Source organism: Pseudogymnoascus destructans (genome assembly GCF_001641265.1).
Source record: "Pseudogymnoascus destructans isolate 20631-21 unplaced genomic scaffold scaffold_30, whole genome shotgun sequence".
Taxonomy (NCBI): domain Eukaryota; kingdom Fungi; phylum Ascomycota; class Leotiomycetes; order Thelebolales; family Thelebolaceae; genus Pseudogymnoascus; species Pseudogymnoascus destructans.
In genome coordinates this window covers 168,148-187,782 of record NW_020167549.1, presented here as the reverse complement: position 1 = coordinate 187,782, position 19,635 = coordinate 168,148, and the positions used below count along the sequence as shown (strand labels likewise).

The following is a 19,635-nucleotide window of genomic DNA, read 5'->3' as shown; positions in this document are numbered from 1 at the left end:
TGAGTTTGAGGCGGTCGTACGGACCTATCGAATCAACCAGAGACAGGCAAGATATGACCAGAAGTCTCAGGGGGAACATGGAGTTTTCGCAACACAAGAAGGCAATAAAGAGACATCTGCTACCCTTCAGAACTGTACAAACAACCTACAACAAGGACAACAGGGTTGGAATAACGGGAAGAAGAACAAGGAGCCCCGAACAGATTGCCCTTGTGGCTCTATCCATAAGTGGAGGGACTGCTTATATGTCATGAAGTCGAAGCGTATGAAGTCATGGAAGCTAAACCGAGACATTGAAGCTAAAGTTGATGCCTACATAAGTGAAAAGCCAGGCTTTCAATACTGCATTCAAAGGGCACTAGACCAGGACAAGGTGAATGGAGGACAACCCCGTACGAACCAGGATCTACCTGTTTCCTTTGCAACAGCCTTCCAAGTCACTCAAGGTCTTACCCTCTCAACCTATGAGCTTGCAAGGAGCACAATCCTTGATTCTGGAGCTACAATTCATGTCTGTAACGACCGTACGAGGTTCTACAACCTAAAGGAATGTGAGGACAGAAACTACCTCTTAGCTGGAGACCAGAGAGTAAGGATTGAAGGGTTCGGGTCCGTGGACATCAAAGTCCAGGTTGGAAAGGACACAAAGTCCGTACGAACCATAACACTCCACAAAACAGCCCTCGTTTCCTCATTCCACACCTCTGTTGCATCCTTAAAACGATTCATCCAAAAGGGAGTCCATTGGAATATAGCTACAGAAGGACTCACGTACAAAGGAAAGCCGTTCTGCAACACTCCAGTTATCCATGGACAATTGGTCCTTGAATATATTAAGAATGACAATACAAAAGTCCTTCAAAACGCAGCCCTATCAATGACTCAAGTGCACCAAGATACTGTTCTATCCTCGTACGGACCTCGCAAAGACCTAACAGGCACTGCAAAGGAGTGGCATAATCGAATGGGCCACCTTAATCAAAACGCAATAAGGAAGCTCCAAGAGAAGACCCAAGGGGTTATTGTCACAGACATGGATTCGTACGACACTACCCATGCTACAAAAAGGATCTCGCAAAGATCTACACCACGGTCACAGATCCCTTACGAGAAGGTGCACCTAGACCTTATCCAGATGCCAGAAGCGTACGATGGTAGCACACAGGCCCTACACTTACAGTGTGATTTCTGCCGCATGAACCATGTCTACACCATTAAAGACAAGAGGCAAGGCACAGTCCTACAAACAATTAAGGACTTTGTAAGCTACGTACGGAGACGATGGGGTTATAAGGTAAAGATCTTCTTCCTTGATGGTGAGAGATCACTTGGAGATGAATGGGATGCATGGATTGCAGACGAAAATCTAATACTCAGACTCAACTCCCGGCTCTCTCCCCTCAAGCTTCCACTTCCCAATCGTCTTCTTCACCGCAAACTTCGTCTCATCCTTCGCGAACTGCAGATTTCTCATCGGTTTCCACTGCCCCCACCTCTGCTTCCGATGCAAATCCTTCACATCAGCCTTTGTCTGCACCTCCCCATCCGCCGCCGCCGGCCCCTCCTGCTCCCTCGACGTCGTCGTCGCATCCTGAAGCCCTAGATCGCTCTCATCGCTATCCTCATCATCATACGTATACGCATCACTGCTGCGACCCCCGCTGCCACTCTGCCCGGTACTAGGCCGCCCATCATACCTCTCTTCCTGCGCGCTCCTCGCGCCCCTGTAATCAACAAACTTCGACGGGTCCTCGCCGAACGCCCCGCTCCAGTCCGTGCCGTCTTTCGACAGCCATTTCTTCTTGTCATCTTCGTCGGCCTGCGATAGCACGTCTCGGCCCTGAATCAGGCTCTGGTCGTGCAGCTGCTGTACCGCGGGCGGCATCTCCTTGGACACATGTGTCGTGCGCACACCCTCCGCATGGCACGCCTCCCACGTCTCCTGCGTCTCGCGGGCATCATTGTCACAAACGAAGTGCGCATGGTCCTGATCCGTGCCAGCCTTAAAGCAGCAGCGGAACTGCAGACGTCCGACCTCCTCGATCTTGATATCGGGAATACTATTAAAGTTCTCCTCCGTAATATAGTTCTGCGTCAACCGCATCCCCTTATCCGTCTTCCAGATCGGGATATTAATAGCCTCCTCACGGTTATCCTCAAGGTGATGCAGCCAGATCACCGCATAGGCGTCGACCGAGCGGCTGCCCGATTTGCGGAACTCGAAGACGACGGGGGAGCGGTAGCGGTACTTGACCGGTAGACGCACGTTGTTCTTGCCCTCCTTCTTGGCGAGGTCCCAGAAGACGCCGTCGCCCTCCGCGAGCTTGCGGCAGTGCGAGCGTCCGATTTGGCCGGTGCTGCCGCCGGTGCGCATCTTTAGCTTCGCGGTGGATTGGTAGCCGGTTGCGATTATCTTGGGTGAGTGGAACTCAAATGTGCCGACGTCCCAGCCTAGTTGGTTGATTGGTAGTTTTATCTCGACGCTACGGAAGAGGAGGGAGATGCGAACACGGCCAAATCCGATGCCGCCATCCAAAGGATACCATCTTGTAACCTGGGAGCTCGTCTGGAGAATGTCGGACAACTTCAGTGGTACAACACCCAGAATAGGATCGTGTTGCCTCATCCGTTGGTCTCTAACAGTAACAGTGACTATTCCGGATCTCCAGTCTCTCATAAAGCGCTCAGTACCAGCGTTGAAGATGGGCTTGCTGCTAACAACCTTTGCACGCGTGCGATAGACCTAGAACTGGTTAGTAATCTGCTACAGCAATATTGAAAGATCTCACTTACAAGTTCATCATTGATTAAGATCGTACAGTAACTGCTTGGAAGCTTCTTGCCCTTCTCTTCCTTCGTCTCTCCACTTTCACGGGCGGGTTCGAATTCTCGTCCCTTCCTGTTGCCATTGCTGCCCTGAGTATTCTCCAACTCGAGGTTAACAATTTGGTGGATGATAACGCTGCAAACACCACTTGGCCACAGTGGGTCAGGAGGAGTGTGAACGACAGCATCTTCCTCTGGGCTATCCAAGGATCCCTTCTCATCCTGCAATGCTGGAATGTCCTTCAAGTTATCCGGAAGGTTAATATCCTTCCCGTGAGTCCTGAGAGCAGGACGCATCTGAGGCTTGGAAAAGTACCCAACCTCCCACATCAGTTCACCGGGCATCGAACTCTCGGCCTTTGTACCACGGAGTTTGGATACTTGTGGGTACATCTTTCCAGGGTGCTGGATCATCTTCTGCATGGAGATTTCGACCTTTCCAACGACGTCATCGGCGGTGGATCGATCTGAGTCCCAAAGTTCCATTGACAGCTGCTCGTCAGCCTTGATGAGATCAGGAGTAACTAAAAGAGCGCATGTCTCTTCCCAGACAGGGTTGAGGTCATCTTGGATAACGCGGGTGCAGTACATTGGCTTGCCATACTTGGAGAAGCTGACGGTAATATAGGGATCACTTCCGCCGCCTTCACTGCCTCGGCGGTCTTGCTTGCTAAGTCCAGTTGCCTTGTGGATTCTAATCCAGAGGATACCAAGAGCTTCTACATCCTTCTGGATATCATCGCCCTGGAGCATCTTGGCCATATCGAGCGTCATTGACTTCGGAGCAACATACTCGGCTGCTGCTGCCCCAATGGCGTAGTTGACAAATTTCGAGATGAGAGGCAGATTTAAAATATTGACGTTGCTCTCCAGAATTGGCATACAGCCTGCTTGGACTTTTGGAAGGCCCATAAGCGTAAATGTGAGGGCTTTGAGGAATGGTGGCTCAGGAGACATCTGAAGGCGCAGGCGAACAGTGCCAACAAGACCTTGAAGTTCGACCCAAATCGGCAGAGGTACGCCTAACAAGCCTTTAATTCCAAGGTAGAAGACGAGCTCCATATGCATGTTTTTCGCCTTTGAAGAGACGCCTTTTCCGGTTGGCTTGGCATGGTACGCAAAGGAGCATTCGATATTGTAGTAATCTCCGCCCTCCTCATCCGCCGCGACTTCTTGGGGATCCTTTTTCTCGGAGTTTTGCCTATGGATGTCATCCTTTAATTCCTCTACGTGATGATCGGGCAGAGCTCGAAGACTCAAGATTCGGATTGGGTTGCTGCCTTGGTTGATCTCGGCGACTCGGACATTCTCGATGACACTGGGGACAGAGGCTTGCATGACATCCTCGAGAGTACCAGCCACACTGGCAAACATCTCTGGGTCGATCAGGCCCCAAACAACGCCGAGTAAAGTATTCATCCACTCGACGGATTCTGGGATTAGATTTGCGACTGCTGTCTCGCCCCTCTCTTGTTCACTCGACCACTCGTGGTCCCTCCCAGCCCGTACAACAGCCTTCATCCACAGAAAGATGCCTGAAGAGACACACATTCCCAGCGGGATAAGACCGTAAAGTGCTCCCCCAAACATCTTTCCCAGTATCACAATGCCTACAAGCACGCCAATACACAGGATTTCGGCCCGCTTCTCCAGAGCCTCAAACATTGGTTCGTAACTGACCGAAGGCGTCGGATGGAAGAGGATGTTCGTCATTTCACCTTTGATCGGCACATCAGAGGTGCTGCCTGGGTGGATGGGATCCGGCGGCGCCGTAACATCTTGGGCGTTTCTGTACTCTTCGCCGGATTGAGTTCTGTGGCTTTGCATTGTCGTCGGTTTCCCGAGATTCGCATTGGGCACAGAGAGCTTCGGATTGAGCGCGGCATCTATGAAATGCTCATCGACATCCTCAATCTGCACCTGCTGGCCAGTTGTCGGATCCGTCACTGTCTTGGGGGAGCTTGTCGGTTCTGTTGTTCGCTTGTCCTTGTGTGCCTGGACCTCGGGTGATTGCGCTTGCTGCTGTGCCAACATTTGTGCATCGTGAGTCTTCTTGTCCCGGTCCATGTTCTCAAGGAACTGCTGGATGTTGGGCACTGGGTTGCGTCCAGAGTAATGCCCCCCAGGGCCGAACTTCGCGTCGCCGGACGACATGGTGGAAGGTAGTAATATCCTATCAGTATAGAATAGTTTCAATGGAGCTACTTTCGGGACTCAAGCAGCTCCCAATTGCAAAGGTGGTTCCGTCACTCTTGATCTGGGGTTCTCATAAGATATCCCGCCAGCAGTTTAAAGACGCGTATATACTGTGATAAATGGAAAGAAAGAATGGAGAAACAGCAAGGCGGGAATTGAAGGCCACTGAATGCCCTAACTGCGGTTCCTTAACAATACAGGCTTCTTGTAAGGGATCCTGCTGCTGCCATAGGTGAATTACCAAGTTGCTTTCAGGATCAGGGCCTTGTGACGTCATACCCACCCCTCCAAACTTCAAAATATGGGCAAAAGATCTATATACCCTGTTTGACCCCCGTAAAGATCATTGTAGACCCCCTCCCTTGCCGCCCCTTACTGACGGCACAATCATCAAGGCGTGGATGAGGGCGTCGATGTCGGCAAACTCAGTGCCATCAATGGGCACTAAGAGCTCCGCAAGGGAGGCCATTGGGGGGGCCTTGTCGGGGAGGGCTTTGGCCTCTTCGTGGGCTTTTGGGGGGTCAATCAGGGTATATAGATCTTTTGCCCTCAAAATATTTGAGCCACAGCAAGATAACGAACGACCTTCCAAGGGATAAAGCCTGGATAAAGCCACCGGCCTGTGGCTTATATCTCACTAAGAGTTACAATAGTCTCTTTAAATATGGAGAATTGATCCAGAAAATGATCCAGAACGGACCAAAAAAAGTACCTTGGTTTCAGCTTTGCGAGGTTTCCGCATTGAGTAATCCAAAATGGAGCGCTCTTGTGATGAACCAGGCATTGGATCGCCGATCTTTTCCCCAGTACCTGGCATTTGTGTCATTGCAACCACGGCAACAATCAAGCAAAAGCCTCAAAACTGCAGGAATGAGAGACACGAGTAAGGTAAGGGTATCAGTAGTTTACAACTCTCTATGCTCTACCGCCCTTTTCCTAACACCGTTATATACTTTTGATGTTATATACGAGGTCGAATTGAGATTTGAGATTACCACGAGACGAACCCAATGTAAAACCTAGTTGCATGGTGAAACAGCTCCTGCTCATGTCACAGCCAATGGCGACAGCTGGCCATTCTTGCCATATCTAGCTTCTGCGTAGAATATTAGCCCCGTCCGCACCACATGTAACTCCCTCACTGCAAGGGAAGACTCACTGAAGAACGTATAACTCAGCGTCACCTGCTCAATGCCCTTCATGTTGGGGTCATTCACAAACTCTGGATCGATGTAGAAGAACACCGGCATATCCACCGTCTCCCCGGCATTCAATCTCTGCTCCTCGAAACAGAAACACTGGATCTTGCTGAAATGCGGCGCTACCTGCCCAGGCGTCACGCTGTACGTCGCTACCCCAATAATATCCTCTGAAGACTTGTTCGTCGCCGTGTAAAATGCCAGAGCCGTCTCGCCGGGAAGAACTCGCACCTCGCGCTGCTGCGGCGTGAAGCTCCAGGGCAACACATCGGAGACCGAGCCGTTGAAGGTAACCCGGATTCGCTTGGCGCCCACGACGGGCCGGAGCGATTTCGAGGGGTCGTCGGTATTGTGCGCTGCAGATTTGATCGGCTGTCCACCAAAGCCAGTCGTTGCGCAGATCTAGAAACGAAGAGATCAGCTTATACCCAGTGTCAACCCCGAGGGGTAAAGTAACCCACCATCTTATACAAAGGCACAGAGCCGTACGAAAGCGCGACTGTCCCCAAAATAACACTGAGCGTATAAAACCTGCACACAGTCAGTAAAACGCCCAACCCTAGCAACAAGTAACTGCATACATAGTCGACGTATTCTTCTTCGCAAACGGCGCCCTCATCTGCTCCATCGTCGGCGCCGTATTGCTCCCCCGCGGCTTCGACTCCCCAGAGATCCCTCTCACGGGCCGCCGGATCGGCGTCCGCGCGCACGATCTCAACGCGCTGGCGGCATTCCGAAGCCCGAGTCTCGGGGCATTCATTGTGGGCGGGTGGGGTGGGGGTTTGGTTTTGTTCAATTTCGTCAAGTAACCGTCTCCATCGCGCACCTTGGTGGTCGTTTTTGAGCTTCCGAAATATTGCCAATCCCAATCTGAGGACAAAGCAAACGGATAATTGATGATCCGGTTGAAGCTAGGATTTCAGGACATATCACGTGATTTGAGACGTCCCAGCGATTCAATTTGAGAAGGAAAGACCAATGATGAGGCTGATAGTTGGGAAGGAGCAGACGACATATCTGGGTTTAATATTTCAGTTGGCTTATAAGACAAGGGCACAGCCGAGCGACTTGAGTTTTCAAACGTTCATGTTTGGTGGCTGAACAATTGTGAGAAGAAATTGTGACTCGAACTTCCAAACAATAATTGACAGAGACTGTCACTAACGAACTAGATGATAATTCCTCCCAGCTAAATGCCTTTCTATCGTTAAAAACTCGAGGTTGAGAGTTCGATCAAGTGGCAGCCACCATCACCCTCAGCAATGCCTCCAACCCCAACACCCCCAGCGCCCATCCCATCAGCCCCTCCCCCTGGACAAACCGTCCTATTCAACGTCTACCACATTTATATAACCCAAGGAACCGGTCCCTTCCACCAAGGAATCGCCCTCGTCCCCGCCCAACTCCAATCCCAAACCGCCGGCCGCTTCTACCACGTCACCGGCACCGTTGGTCTGGGTATGGACTACCAATGTCGACCCGCCGAAAAGTTCGGCCTCAACCCGGCATTTAAAAGCGCGAAATTGATGTACCAGATGCCGAAGTGCCTGTTGTCGGAGTTTGAGGCTATCGCGAGTAGCGTGGCGCCACCGCATGATCCGAGGGTGCTTATGGAGAGGAATCCGGAGCCACCGGCGAGGGACTGTGGTGCGTGGGTCACCGAGGTTTTGGATAGGATGGGAACACTTTTGAGGGATAAGGGGGTGGATTTATAAGTCTTGGAGCTTGATCTTGACTAGCGCTTTAGTATGGTTAGCTTTAATTATATTTCTTATATTGTGGGCTTATATGTCACGCTATATTTGCATCGTCATGACTTTTAAGACCACGCCAGTAGACCCAGTCGCTGTTATATAATAATCTAGGCACGAACTCTAAACTTCAGTTAACATAAGTAGCTGCGTCTTCCCTGCATTTTCACGTTTCCTTGATTTTGGTCGGTCGACATCTCCGTTGTGAACTCCCCTCGTTTGTACGGCACTCACGCCTCCCAACGCCAGAACGGGAATCAAGCTTCGGACAAGAAACGCCGGTAACCCACCTCTCTAGAAAAGTTTCAGCGTCTGAGCCAAAGACACGGGAACTTGACTTTGAGAATTCTCATACGTTAATGAACAAGGGGAATTGCACAATAACAGGCCCAGATGGTTAGCACCGTTATAAATTATATTTTCGAGAACTTCGGAGCTGTCTCAGTGTCAGAAACATTCCCATATATAATAGTGTATTGTGAGGATAAAGTGCCACCACACTCTGAGCGGCCCTTTAAAATCGCAGGCATGGTCGCCGTTTGGGTTGTGGATGGGGAAATTTCGTTTCCACAGGTGAGAATTAACTCTCATACTGTCTGTTTATGTGTCTTAGAACGTTCTGTACTAACTTTACTGGCAGGATATAGAAATGGGAGAATTTGTCGGAGTCGGACCCATATATGTGGAGAATCCGTGGATATCGCTCGACCAGGAACTTCTTGCCGATCTCGACGTTTTAGTTATCTCAAAGGCTAAAACATTGTCAACTATCATGAATGATCATTTCCCGGACGCGCTCGCAATCTCGTTCATCAGTCATCAGATTCTTATAGAGCTGATCGAGGTTACTTACGAGGAGCATTGTAGGCGTCTGGAGTACTTACCTGTGTGGTTTTCAGACAAAGGTTGGCCTGAGATATTACAATGACCCAATTCACGGGCCTGGAGTCAAGCGCCCGAAGCCGAACACGGATAGGTTCCGTGACGAATACGACAACACCGACTATTTGAAGTCCCAGGGATGTTTTCATCCAGGTTCCATGATGTCTTTTGGAGAAAATAGGATATTCACCGCAGGAATTCAAGTTAAAAGGCAATATGATACCAGGGTGACGGTACCGATCTCCTTGTGGGACAAGAAACTTCAACCCGAACTCCGACGTGGAAGCCACGCCGTCAAGCAAGGAGGCTAGGAAAATGGAACGGCTTTTGGAATATACACTAAACGGATACTACAAAGCGGCACCCGAGTTGCAAAGACGTATAAGTCATTTAATAACCGATTCCTCAACCTCAAAGGCTCTGCCGCCAACCTTTTACACAGTGACGACATAAAGAAAGTTAACGAACTATTCTGGACCGATAACTTCGTGACCGGACCGCAACAACTAGCAAGTATTGGCAAGAGAGTTTGCAAAGTTGACCTACAAGGCAACGACTTTTCCAGCGACCCGAAACGCTCTACCCATGTCTGAAGAATATGGCGAGCTTGTTCAGTGCATATATGCGACTTCGATGCCGCCGCTCCATAGGCAGCAAAACATACAGGACGGCGTTTGCGGTGCTCACGTAGGCAACACTAACCGGCGGCGACACTCCACTACCAGGAATCCCCGGCACCAACGCCGGCCCGGGCAGCTCTGAAAACGGCTTCGGCGCCCATTCCGTATACGGGCGTGCGAGCTGCGCGAGCTCTGGTGCTGAGAGGGAGGGATGATGGGGTGTCATCGGGGAGGCGGCTGGAGCTGGCGGCGCGGAGGAAGAGCTTGAGGGTTGGGAGCTCGAGGTCCGCGGCTATTACTGGTGGTTGTTAAGGGGGGGCGTGCAAACGCGGTCTTCGGCGTCTTCGGGGCCGGTGACTGGGAGGGCGGGGAGTTATGGTTGGGGCCTGCCCAGAGGCCGATGGGGATGAGGGTGGAGAAGATGACGGCAATGGTAGTAGCCAGGATGGCTAATATTTTGAGGAACATTTTGGTTTGAGGGGAAAATTTGTGGTTTCTCACATTTGCAAAAATATAAATAGTAGGTGACGTTAGCGTTGTCGTTCCCTTTGGAAACAAGCGCGCGTTTTTCGACGGGTCGGTTGTAGGCTCCCATACGTTCCCCCTTTTAAATATGGGTGAGACGACAGACCAAGTTCAGAAAATGCAGATTACGGAATTACAAGCGTAGAAACCAAAATAAAATGTGGAAATATCGTTGAATTGTATAAATATATAACTAAAACACCACATGGGTAAGATTTGCACTTAAACATTACACCCATACAATTCTCACCCCCCGAAACAAAACAAATCCAGAATTCATAATCCATAAAAAGATATAAGTTATACAAAAAACCCCCCATAACCATCCTTCCATTTACATCTCCCTCTTAAATCGAAATAAAGAATGGCTTATCCCCCTCCCCTTGTTTCACCCTCGCGCGCTGCACAATAGGATCCACACACGCATTCCTGATGCGCTCCGTTGTCGCAGGGCTGTCGAGGTATAACATGCCGTCTCCAATCTCTGCAGATACTTCTTGACCTTGTGGCTGCAATGCATCTGCGGCAGGGCCAACCTCTGGGGTGGTGGTTGTGGTATCGTCTGAGGCACTACTTGGCTCACTGGTCACCGGAGATTCATCGCTCTCTCTGCTTGTGGTTTCACCGTTGCTTGCTTCACCATTGGTTGCCTCCCCAACCTCCCCCTCCCCCAACCCCCTCCCCACAAACCTCCTCGCCTCAACCCCCCACTGCCTTCTCCCCGCCCTAATCGCATCCCTAATCGCAAAAAAGACCACACTCCCCAAAAACAACGGCGGCTCTCCCACCCCCCTACTCCTCCCAATAGTCCTCAACTCCTTCCACTCCACCCCCTTCAGCAGACTAACGTTAAACGTCTGCGGCACGTCCCTGAACCCAGGGATCTTGTAATTCCCCGGGCCCCGCGTCGCGAGCTGCCCCGCCATCGGGCCGCCACCGAACCACAGCGACTCCTCCATCGTGAAGAGCCCGACGCCTTGCACGAAGGCGCCTTCGACTTGGCCGTAGTCGACAGAGGGGTTGATGCTGCGGCCGACGTCCATGAGTACGTCGGCGCGGATGCAGGTCCATGAGCCGGTGAGGGTATCGACCTCGACCTCCGCGGCGGCGACACCTTGGGTAAAGTAGAAGAACATCTTACCCTCGTTCTTGCCCCACGTGTAGCCGATCTCGGGAGTGCGGTAATAGCCCTGCGCGGAGAGGTTAACGCGGGAGAAGTACGCGGCGTGGGCGAGCTGAGCCATGGTGGCCTCGGGGCCGAGCTGGGTTTTGAAGGGGGCGAGGCGCTCGTTGAGCTGGGCGCAGGCGTTATAGATGGCGTAGCCGTTGAGATCGCTGGATGCACTTGCAGCTGTGGAGGAGGTGTTGGCGACGGTGTTTGTACCAGTTTCCGAGATATGCACAGAATCCAGAGGAACGCCGAGGGTTTCAGCAGCAATCATGCACATCTTAGTGTGCAGACCCTGGCCCATCTCAGTGCCACCATGGGCGAGCAACACGGAACCATCGTGGTAGATATGCACTAGGGCACCAGCCTGGTTGAGGAACAGCGCCGTAAAGGAGATACCGAATTTAGTCGGGACGATAGCAAGACCACGCTTACGCCACTTGTGAGTTCTGTTAAACTCATCGACAGCGATACGGCGCTCCTCATACTTGGAATTCCTGCGGACCTGATCGTACATGAGCGGGACATGCCAGTCCTGCAGCGCCTGGTTGAAGTGCGTAATCCCCATGGGCTTGTACATGTTGATCTCGCGCAGCCTTTCAGCTGGGATACCGAGTCGGTCCGCCGCCTCTTCGATGTATGTCTCTGCAACGAAGAGGCCCTGGGGTCCACCAAAGCCACGGAAAGCGGAGTTGGACATGGTATTAGCGCGCGCGATACGACCACGTACATGTACATTCGGGATGGCGTAGCAGCCATCAATATGGGAGAGAGCGCGCTCGCAGACAGCGCCGCTGAGATCTTGCGTCCAGCCGCCGTTGCAGACGACCTCGGCATCGAGGGCTTGGAGCTTGCCGTCGCTGCTGATGGCGATCTTCCACTTCGTGAGGAAGGGATGGCGCTGCCCGCTCGTCATCATGTCTTCGTCGCGGTTGAGCATGCAGCGCACGGGGCGGCCTGTCTTTTTCGCCGCGAGCGCCATGATAGAACTCAGCTGCACCGAACGAGTTTCCTTGCCACCAAAACCACCGCCGAGACGCTTGACTCGGCAGACGACTTTGTTATTGGCAACATTGCAGACCTGTGCAACATATGCTTGCCTGCTCCCGTTAGCACTTCGGTATGTCTGGTGAACGAACTACTTACGTCTCTGTCGGGTTCTGCGTACAAGCAAAAACCTCCATCTCCCCATCTTCTGGCTTCGGCACAGCAACACAGGCATTAGTCTCAAGGTAGAAGTGCTCCTGGCCTCCCATCCTAGTCGTGCCCGAGATGACATGATCCGCCTCCGCAAACGCCTTCTCCGTATCCCCAGTCTTGATGAACCTGAACTGCTCAAAGTAGCTCTCCTTCTCGATAGCCTCCTCGATGGTATATATAGCAGGTAGCTCTTCGTACTGTATCTTGACTGCTCTCGCGCCCGCAGCAGCCTCGTTTGCCGTGCTGGCGAGGATAACACCAATAGGCTGACCACAGGTAAAGACCTCATTCACAGCGAAGAATACCTCGTCTCTCACCGGAGCACCCCACCAGTTTGCCTCTGGACTAGGCATATCCGTATGATCTAGGTAGTCTACCACACCCGGCAGCTCTAGAGCCGCCGATGTGTCAACAGATATGAGCTTCGCCCGCGCCTTCGTCGAAAGAACCAGACACCCGTATAACTCATTCCTCTGCACCGGGATATCATCAGTGTACTGCGCCTGGCCCGTACACTGCTTCAGCGCGGCAACATGCGGTTGTGCGCGGCCCATAATGATCTTCTCATACGCGGAAGTGGCATCGTGATCCTGCTCACCACGTGAGATCTCGCGCTCGATTTCGCCAACGGCCTCGAGATCCGCACCATCGTTGCCGAGCTTGATAAGAACCTCGTTGTAGAAGCGGTAAAAGAAGCTCATCGCGAGGGTCTTGCGGTAGGTTGCCATTCCACCGGGAACGCCGAACTTGAGATCAAAGTCCTGCTCGAGCGCCCCCATTACGCCTTCAAGCGTTGCTGGGTCTGTCCACTTCTTGCCGATCAGGAAAGCGTCCGCCTTCTTCGCTGAAATGGTGAGAGGCGCCATGCCACCGTAGACGAGGTTGGCACTCTCAACATCGTGGGTCTCGCTAAGCTTGACTCGGAGGGCAGCAGTGACGATGGCAATATCATCATCCTTCCTCTTCGCCTGCTTGTACGCACTGGTATACTCATTCGTCGCCGTGACGGGAATCCGAATACTAGCGATGATTGCACCCGCCGGGAGCGCAGTGGTACGATATGACTTGAAGAACTCTGTCATCGGGATCTCTGTGTCCCCTTGGAGAGTCTTCGCAACCAGGATAGCATTCGCAGCCACGAGCACAGGGTTCAGATCACTAATCGGACTTGCCGTCGCCAGATTACCCGCCGGCGTCCCAACATTCCTAATCTGCCTTCCAGCAAAGTACTGCAGCTGCCTGTGCATATTCGTAAACACCTGTCCCTTCTCAGGTCCATAATGCTCAACAGCCTTCAGCGCAATGGCTTCCAGGTCCGTGAGCGTGATGTTCCCGCCAATCTCCAGATGATCGTCGTGGAACTCAAACTTTCGGAGCTCCGGGATATCCCCGACGAACACTGAGGCCGAGTACTGCATCGCCTTGAACTTGATCTCGATCTGCGTCTCACTGCTACCACCAATAATCTTGGCGGACGGCAGCGCGTGCTTGATGCGCAGGAGTTGGTCAACAGTGGCGGGGCGGTACCAGCGCTTCCGCTTGTTACCAAACGTCAACGGCTTGAACTCGTATTTAGTGAGGGCGGGCGGGAAGATGAGTTGGGTGTCAGGGTTGTACTCGATGAATCCAGGCGGCGTGAAGCGCTTGATCGGCTGGTCGTCGTCGGCGGACTCGCTCTGGCAGCATCCGCCACCTCCTTCTTTCTCCATGCAGCATCCACCACCGCCGTTAGTTTTTGCTTTCGCGCAGCCAGTCTCAGCGCTGAATGTACGCGCTGCTTCCAGGATAGGCCGGTACCCCGTGCACCGGCACAGGTTCCCGTCAAATGCTTCCTCGATGGAATGCTCAGTGGGTTGATCTTCATTCCTCAGTAATGCATAGAGACTCATCACAATACCGGGAGTGCAGAACTGTCCTCACATTAGCCACGGCTCCACCTATCTGAAAGGAGAAACTTACCCCGCACTGACTCCCATTCCCCCTCGCAATGCGCTCCTGCACACTATGCGGCCTCTCGACATTTCCGATCCCCTCCACCGTAATAACATGCTTGCCATCCACGCTCACAAGCGGCGCCAAACACGCATTAACGCTGGCGTGGTAAATCTTCTTCGTCGTAGGGTTCCACTGACTGACAACGACGGTGCACGCGCCACATCCGCCCTCAGAACATCCCAGCTTGGTGCCGGTGAGCCCAATGCCACGGAGGTACTCGAGCAGGATGATCTCGGGGTCGATGTTGTCGAGATTGACGCGGGTGCCGTTGAGGAAGAAGCGCAGGGTTGTGTCGTAAAACGCGGTCACGTCGGCGAGGTTTGTGGATGGCTCGGCGGGGGCGGCGGGGGTGGGAGAGACAGCACTGGGCGCCATGGCAGATAAGAGTTTGGGACAGTGGTTGGCGTTGGTGTTTGTTTGTGCCCGTGTGAGGCGTCTCACTCACTCGCCTGACAAAGCAAGGGCGGCTGGAGTAAGGGTGAGACACGGGGGTATCACGAACGAACAACGAAGGGCTGGGTATAGGTATATATATAGATACAAGTGCATCAGAACAGGTGATATGAGAGGGCGAGGAGCATGGCTGGACGCAATTGATATATGTGAATGAGGGGAACGGAGATATTAAGGAAGAGAGAAGAGAATAGTTTTAGTCAGTTGGTTGATAATGAGGGGTGGAGAGAAGAGGAGGAGTAGTTTATTTTTGATAGCATTGCCACTTTCGGTGTGGGGAGAGCTCCGATAAGATATGCGGGGCGATAAAGTACAAGGCGGCGACATCCGACGGAGCTCACCTGAAAGTTGTCTAGCGTGGTATCACGTGATATATTCAGTCACGTGCATAGACTTCCCCACCCCAACGACTAGATGGGTGAGAAATGAAGAAGTGGGAAATATATTTATCCTCCCATACCAAATCACACACTAAAATCTCCCGAACCTAGCGGGAGATCATCCTCTGGTAGAATTATAGTACTGTATATACACGAGACGTGAGACTTAGCGGGAGATCATCCTCTAGTAGAATTATATTATAGTATATACACGTGACGTGACATGACGTGACGTATGTATTTGAGATATGGATATCCCGTGATTCGCGGCGCCACAAAATCGGGCATCCCGCAATCCCACACCTGTCCACTTCAACACCCACCGCCCACTTTGCCCCACATAACAGGCCGCGATTGTCAGCAATTCTGCCACGCAAAACGCACATGCTAAATGGAGACACTCGCCCGCGCTACTCGTAGGCGTGGATTTTATCTTCGCAGAGAGCTGGAGAGTAGATTCCAGTCCGTATGCGTGTATACGCATGCAGAGCCAATATTCTATACAATTGTTCTTCTTAAGATGCTCCCGGCTACTGTGAGGATGAGTACGATTGTGCCAAACTGAAACTGTACGCACGCGACTGCTATCTACTTGCGGTGCTCGTCAGGTGCTGCTTGCGCCGTAGCTAAGCTTAGCACGGGTTAGTGCGGTTAATATAGTTAGCACGGGTTAGTAAAGTATGTATACCTTTTGGGCCGCACGAGGACTAAGTTAGTCCTCGTGCGGCCCAAAAGCCCAGGCAAGGTCTGTGCGCACAGAGCCAATTAGAACGCAAGGATCAATTAGCTAGGTACACAAAATACTGGTAGGTAGAATATGAGAAATCTAACAACCTTAACATGGTAGAAATCTCAACACCACTACGCTCTGCAATTATTACGTATGTTTATGGGTTTAAGCTATTAAGAGATTAAAGAGAAGCTTGGAATTCCAGCTTCATCTATTACAAAGATATGGTAACATGCTACTATATTAAGTTAAGCACGAACCTCCTATCTAAGGGAATACTATCTACTTATATAGTGGCATCGTGCCTTATGGATAGTTCGGATAGTTGTGGGATAGTTTAGATAGTTAGATAGTTCTATCTAACTATCTACTAGTTTACCCAACTATCCACTAGCTAGGTCACGCTACAGCCTAGCCCTACTAGCCTTATGACTATAAGTCATGTTACTATAGCCTAGCCCTGCTAGCCCTACAGCTATGATGTTATGTTACTATAGCCATAACACCATCATTGTCATAGATGCTAGAGAGCATTGAAGAAAAGCAGGAACATGTGTTAATACTTCGAGAGATAAATGCATATTAGAAAAAAAAGGCAGATGATGAACTTTTAAGAGCAAGAACAGTTAGAACTCTTAAATATTGATATATAGAAACTTTAAATACAGATATTTAGAATGGGAAAAGCAAATGGAAACGGTAACAGAGTGCATCTTAAGAGTTTAGAGAATCAGAGAATTAGAGTAGAGGAAGAGGTTCTGAAAACCAAGAAGTTTCAAAGGGTGGGATTAATTGGTTTTTATACTGTAAAATGGTTCTGCTTTAACCTGTCTTTCCCTACTATCAAAAGGTCAAAGCATTATATCCTAATAAACGGGTATTGTTGATGGCAGTGTAAGTCTTTACTTTAAAGCACATCAGTCACTTGAAGATTATATAAAGAGAAGGGATATATAGAGTAGGGCTTTGGCCTCTAAATTCTCCTAATTTTCATCTAATTGAGAATGCATTTGATTATCTTAAAGATTAAGTTGATGAGTATAAACCTCAAAATGGGAGTAAGCTTAAGAAAGCTCATGTAAGGCTATTTCTTAAAGAAGAATGGGGAAAGAGAATAGATGGGAAAGTAGGTTAATTATGTGCTTCCTTTAAGGATAAGCTTGAGAGATGTAATGCAGTTAATAGAGGGTTTCAGCTAGGGGAACATAACATGATTACATACTGTTGGCAGTAAGCTCTACACTATCCCCTATACCCCCCTATAACCCCCCTATAATACCCCTATGCTCGAGGTGCCACCTTGCTAGCGTCAACCCAAAGCATATGTAAGTATGTCCTTACGTAGCATAATTATGCTCTGTAAGCCTAGACATGCCTACATGTAGATTAGTGTAAAAAAGTAGAGCCTTAGAAGAGGCTCTACTCTAATGACGTAAGATAATATATATATTATCTATATACTCTATATACTAACTATGGCTATGAATAATGTGAATTAGGGCTAAGTAACTAGCCCTAGCAACTTCCTTCCTCCCTCTCTAAGCCCACTTAGTAACGTATATGCTAATATTAGTGACAGTCTGCCTCTTATAGCAAGATCAAGCCATCATCTACCTACTAAGTCTCTCTAGACTCATCTTAATAAGAAAGACAAGGATTTTGGTGCTGCATCTCTGTAGTTTGGCCCTAGATCTCCTAGAAGGTGTTCTGGAAGAGGATCTAGAATGGCCTCTAGGAGGAGACAGGCTAGGATCACACTAGTCTAGCCCATCTTGTTACTAATCTCATTAAGAGACAGAAAGAGGAGCTAGTAGCAGTAGGGAGTAGGGAGGAGGAGAGCTCCCTAGAGTATAACATCATTATTAACGACTAGATCAAAGTCGTTAATAATGATGCTAAAGACCTTTAGTTGCAGGAGAGAGCTTAAGGGCTCATAGACATAGACATAGAGGACTCCCTTTCCCTTACCTAGGATTTGGCCTATGTATGGTATAAGAAGGAGTAGCGTATTGCCACCACCTTCTTAAAGCACTAGAGAGTGATCACTCTCTCTAACGACAATAACAACAACTGCAACAATGACAACAACAGTAGCAAGGGCAGTATCAATGCCACCTCTCTTCCTCCTCCCTCTCCTCTTATAGAGAACAATGCCTCCTAATCTGAAACCCTAGATATATCCTCCTCTTCCTAGCACCATCGCTAGTCCTAAATGCAGGTGTCCTAATCCTAGTCTTATTCCAGTCCTAAGCATCCCAAATTGAATCAGACTTCTAGTCTAGCTTCTGTTAATTCATCTCTGTATATTCTAAAAAGGCGAATAATACAGAGGAAAGCTGAAAGTGAGTCAAAGTATGCTCTCAGCTTAAGGGCCTAGAAAACAGGTCCTCTATTTAAGGGCGAAGAAAGGTGGGGGGGAGAGGAATGAGAGAGGGAGTAACTGGATTAGAGGTGGGTGGCAGAATGAAGAAGGTGAAAAGGGAGAGACTTACCTATAGATATATAGTTTAATTTAAATACTCCTCTACTGTTAGTAGAGGAGATCTAAACTTCTAACTTGTCTAGTTCCTATGTAGACAAGTGTAGCAATTAGTAAGCAGCATAGTAACAGCAAATTATGCTGTAACTAGCTGCCTATCAGCCTTTAGTCCCTTGCTAAAGGCTATATAGGTCTAAAGGACCTAAAAATGCCTAAAGGCATACTTAACAGCAATCTAGACAGAAGAGAGTCTTTAGTTGAAGGCTCTCTTGTTAGGCGATAGGAGATGCTAGCTAATGATGTTCCGAAGAGGGGTCTCTAATTTAGAGACCTGCTACATCTTCTAGTCATTTACTAGTCTAACAAATGGACTAGTAAGGGACTAGATGATACTGTAAGGACACAGGGCACCCAGCTCACAGTACTAGCATATGAGAGTGCGAGTCAGAGGCTAAACGGATGCTATCCTATAGGTCTACTACGAAGGATACAAAAAAGATGATGAGGAACTCCGTTGGGTCAATCCCCTTAAGTACCCGAAATGGGCCCGACTCAGCTAACCTGCCCTAACTCTCCCCACGTGACCGTAACCTGTCCAACTCCGATCCCTTCTGTCACTGAGGGCAGAGGCATCCTTACAGATACTGTTAGGTCCTACAACAGCTTGCTACTTCTAGCCATGCTGTTAAGCATGGCTATAAAGCTTAACATAAGCTGTCTACCATCTAGGATATACAAGCCTTATAAGGACAATATAGAGGGCTGTTTTAGGGGAGGGGCAAACTCTACAGAGGTGCTGTTCATAAGTTTTGTGAGTGGGTCATGGGATGACCGGGGGTTGGGCATGGGTTGTAGCATGGGTACGCGTAGGCTTGTTTGTACCTTTTTAACATGTCAAAATTCCTACTATTGTATTTTATATATAGGAAATTCATACTCTTTCAATAACTACAATGCCTCATCTTACTCGCGATGAGCAGCTTCGTTGCGCACTACTACACTCCCTAGATTGGGAGTTCCAAAAAATTGCAGCCTATATTGGCTGCACGGAACGGCAGGCTTGGTATGCTTTCCAGGGCCCTCCAACTCTGAAGAAGTGTTCAGGTAGGCCACTTATTCTATCCGATGAGCAAGTTCAAGAGGTTATTGAGTTTATAGCCTCATCTCGCACGAATAGGCATATGCCATATACAAATATAATACGCATTCTTAATATTCCATGCTCACAGCT

At 49.9% G+C, this 19,635-nt stretch overlaps 6 protein-coding genes across 6 annotated transcripts; 2 read left to right on the top strand and 4 right to left on the bottom strand.

The window, feature by feature from the left end:
- Positions 1 to 1,266: 1,266 nt before the first annotated feature.
- VC83_08914 (uncharacterized protein) lies at positions 1,267 to 4,980 on the bottom strand (the record flags this gene model as incomplete). The annotated part of the gene is made up of 2 exons (XM_024472455.1): positions 1,267 to 2,743; positions 2,794 to 4,980. The coding sequence occupies 2 exons, from the start codon at positions 4,978 to 4,980 to the stop codon at positions 1,367 to 1,369; spliced, it is 3,564 nt and encodes a 1,187-aa protein (XP_024320073.1). The 3' UTR covers positions 1,267 to 1,366.
- Positions 4,981 to 6,068: 1,088 nt separating this feature from the next.
- COX11 (cytochrome C oxidase) lies at positions 6,069 to 6,981 on the bottom strand (the record flags this gene model as incomplete). Its single annotated transcript, XM_024472454.1, has 4 exons — positions 6,069 to 6,118; positions 6,182 to 6,623; positions 6,683 to 6,752; positions 6,803 to 6,981. The coding sequence occupies 4 exons, from the start codon at positions 6,979 to 6,981 to the stop codon at positions 6,069 to 6,071; spliced, it is 741 nt and encodes a 246-aa protein (XP_024320074.1).
- A 20-nt stretch (positions 6,982 to 7,001) lies between these two features.
- VC83_08912 (uncharacterized protein) lies at positions 7,002 to 8,029 on the top strand. Its single transcript, XM_024472453.1, has 2 exons — positions 7,002 to 7,341; positions 7,394 to 8,029. The coding sequence occupies exon 2, from the start codon at positions 7,484 to 7,486 to the stop codon at positions 7,934 to 7,936; it is 453 nt and encodes a 150-aa protein (XP_024320075.1). The 5' UTR covers positions 7,002 to 7,341; positions 7,394 to 7,483; the 3' UTR covers positions 7,937 to 8,029.
- A 471-nt stretch (positions 8,030 to 8,500) lies between these two features.
- VC83_08911 (uncharacterized protein) lies at positions 8,501 to 9,165 on the top strand (the record flags this gene model as incomplete). Its single annotated transcript, XM_024472452.1, has 3 exons — positions 8,501 to 8,545; positions 8,613 to 8,816; positions 8,872 to 9,165. The coding sequence occupies 3 exons, from the start codon at positions 8,501 to 8,503 to the stop codon at positions 9,163 to 9,165; spliced, it is 543 nt and encodes a 180-aa protein (XP_024320076.1).
- Positions 9,166 to 9,433: 268 nt separating this feature from the next.
- On the bottom strand, positions 9,434 to 9,942 carry VC83_08910 (uncharacterized protein; the record flags this gene model as incomplete). Its single annotated transcript, XM_024472451.1, has 2 exons — positions 9,434 to 9,717; positions 9,774 to 9,942. 2 exons carry the CDS (start codon positions 9,940 to 9,942, stop codon positions 9,434 to 9,436), a joined length of 453 nt encoding a protein of 150 aa, XP_024320077.1.
- Positions 9,943 to 10,159: 217 nt separating this feature from the next.
- VC83_08909 (uncharacterized protein) lies at positions 10,160 to 15,072 on the bottom strand. Its single transcript, XM_024472450.1, has 3 exons — positions 14,327 to 15,072; positions 12,314 to 14,277; positions 10,160 to 12,267 (listed from the first exon to the last, which is right to left on the bottom strand). Exons 1-3 carry the CDS (start codon positions 14,735 to 14,737, stop codon positions 10,347 to 10,349), a joined length of 4,296 nt encoding a protein of 1,431 aa, XP_024320086.1. The 5' UTR covers positions 14,738 to 15,072; the 3' UTR covers positions 10,160 to 10,346.
- Between the last annotated feature and the right edge of the window lie 4,563 nt (positions 15,073 to 19,635).

Bases quoted from the DNA above. Each gene is read 5' to 3' on its own strand.
- VC83_08912 (XM_024472453.1), top strand. From the start codon at position 7,484: ATGCCTCCAACCCCAACACCCCCAGCGCCCATCCCATCAGCCCCTCCC.
- VC83_08909 (XM_024472450.1), bottom strand. From the start codon at position 14,737: ATGGCGCCCAGTGCTGTCTCTCCCACCCCCGCCGCCCCCGCCGAGCCA. The intron at 14,278-14,326 runs GTAAGTTTCTCC...ATGTGAGGACAG, and splicing joins GGAATGGGAGTCAGTGCGGG to TTCTGCACTCCCGGTATTGT. The intron at 12,268-12,313 runs GTAAGTAGTTCG...TAACGGGAGCAG, and splicing joins ACGCAGAACCCGACAGAGAC to GCAAGCATATGTTGCACAGG.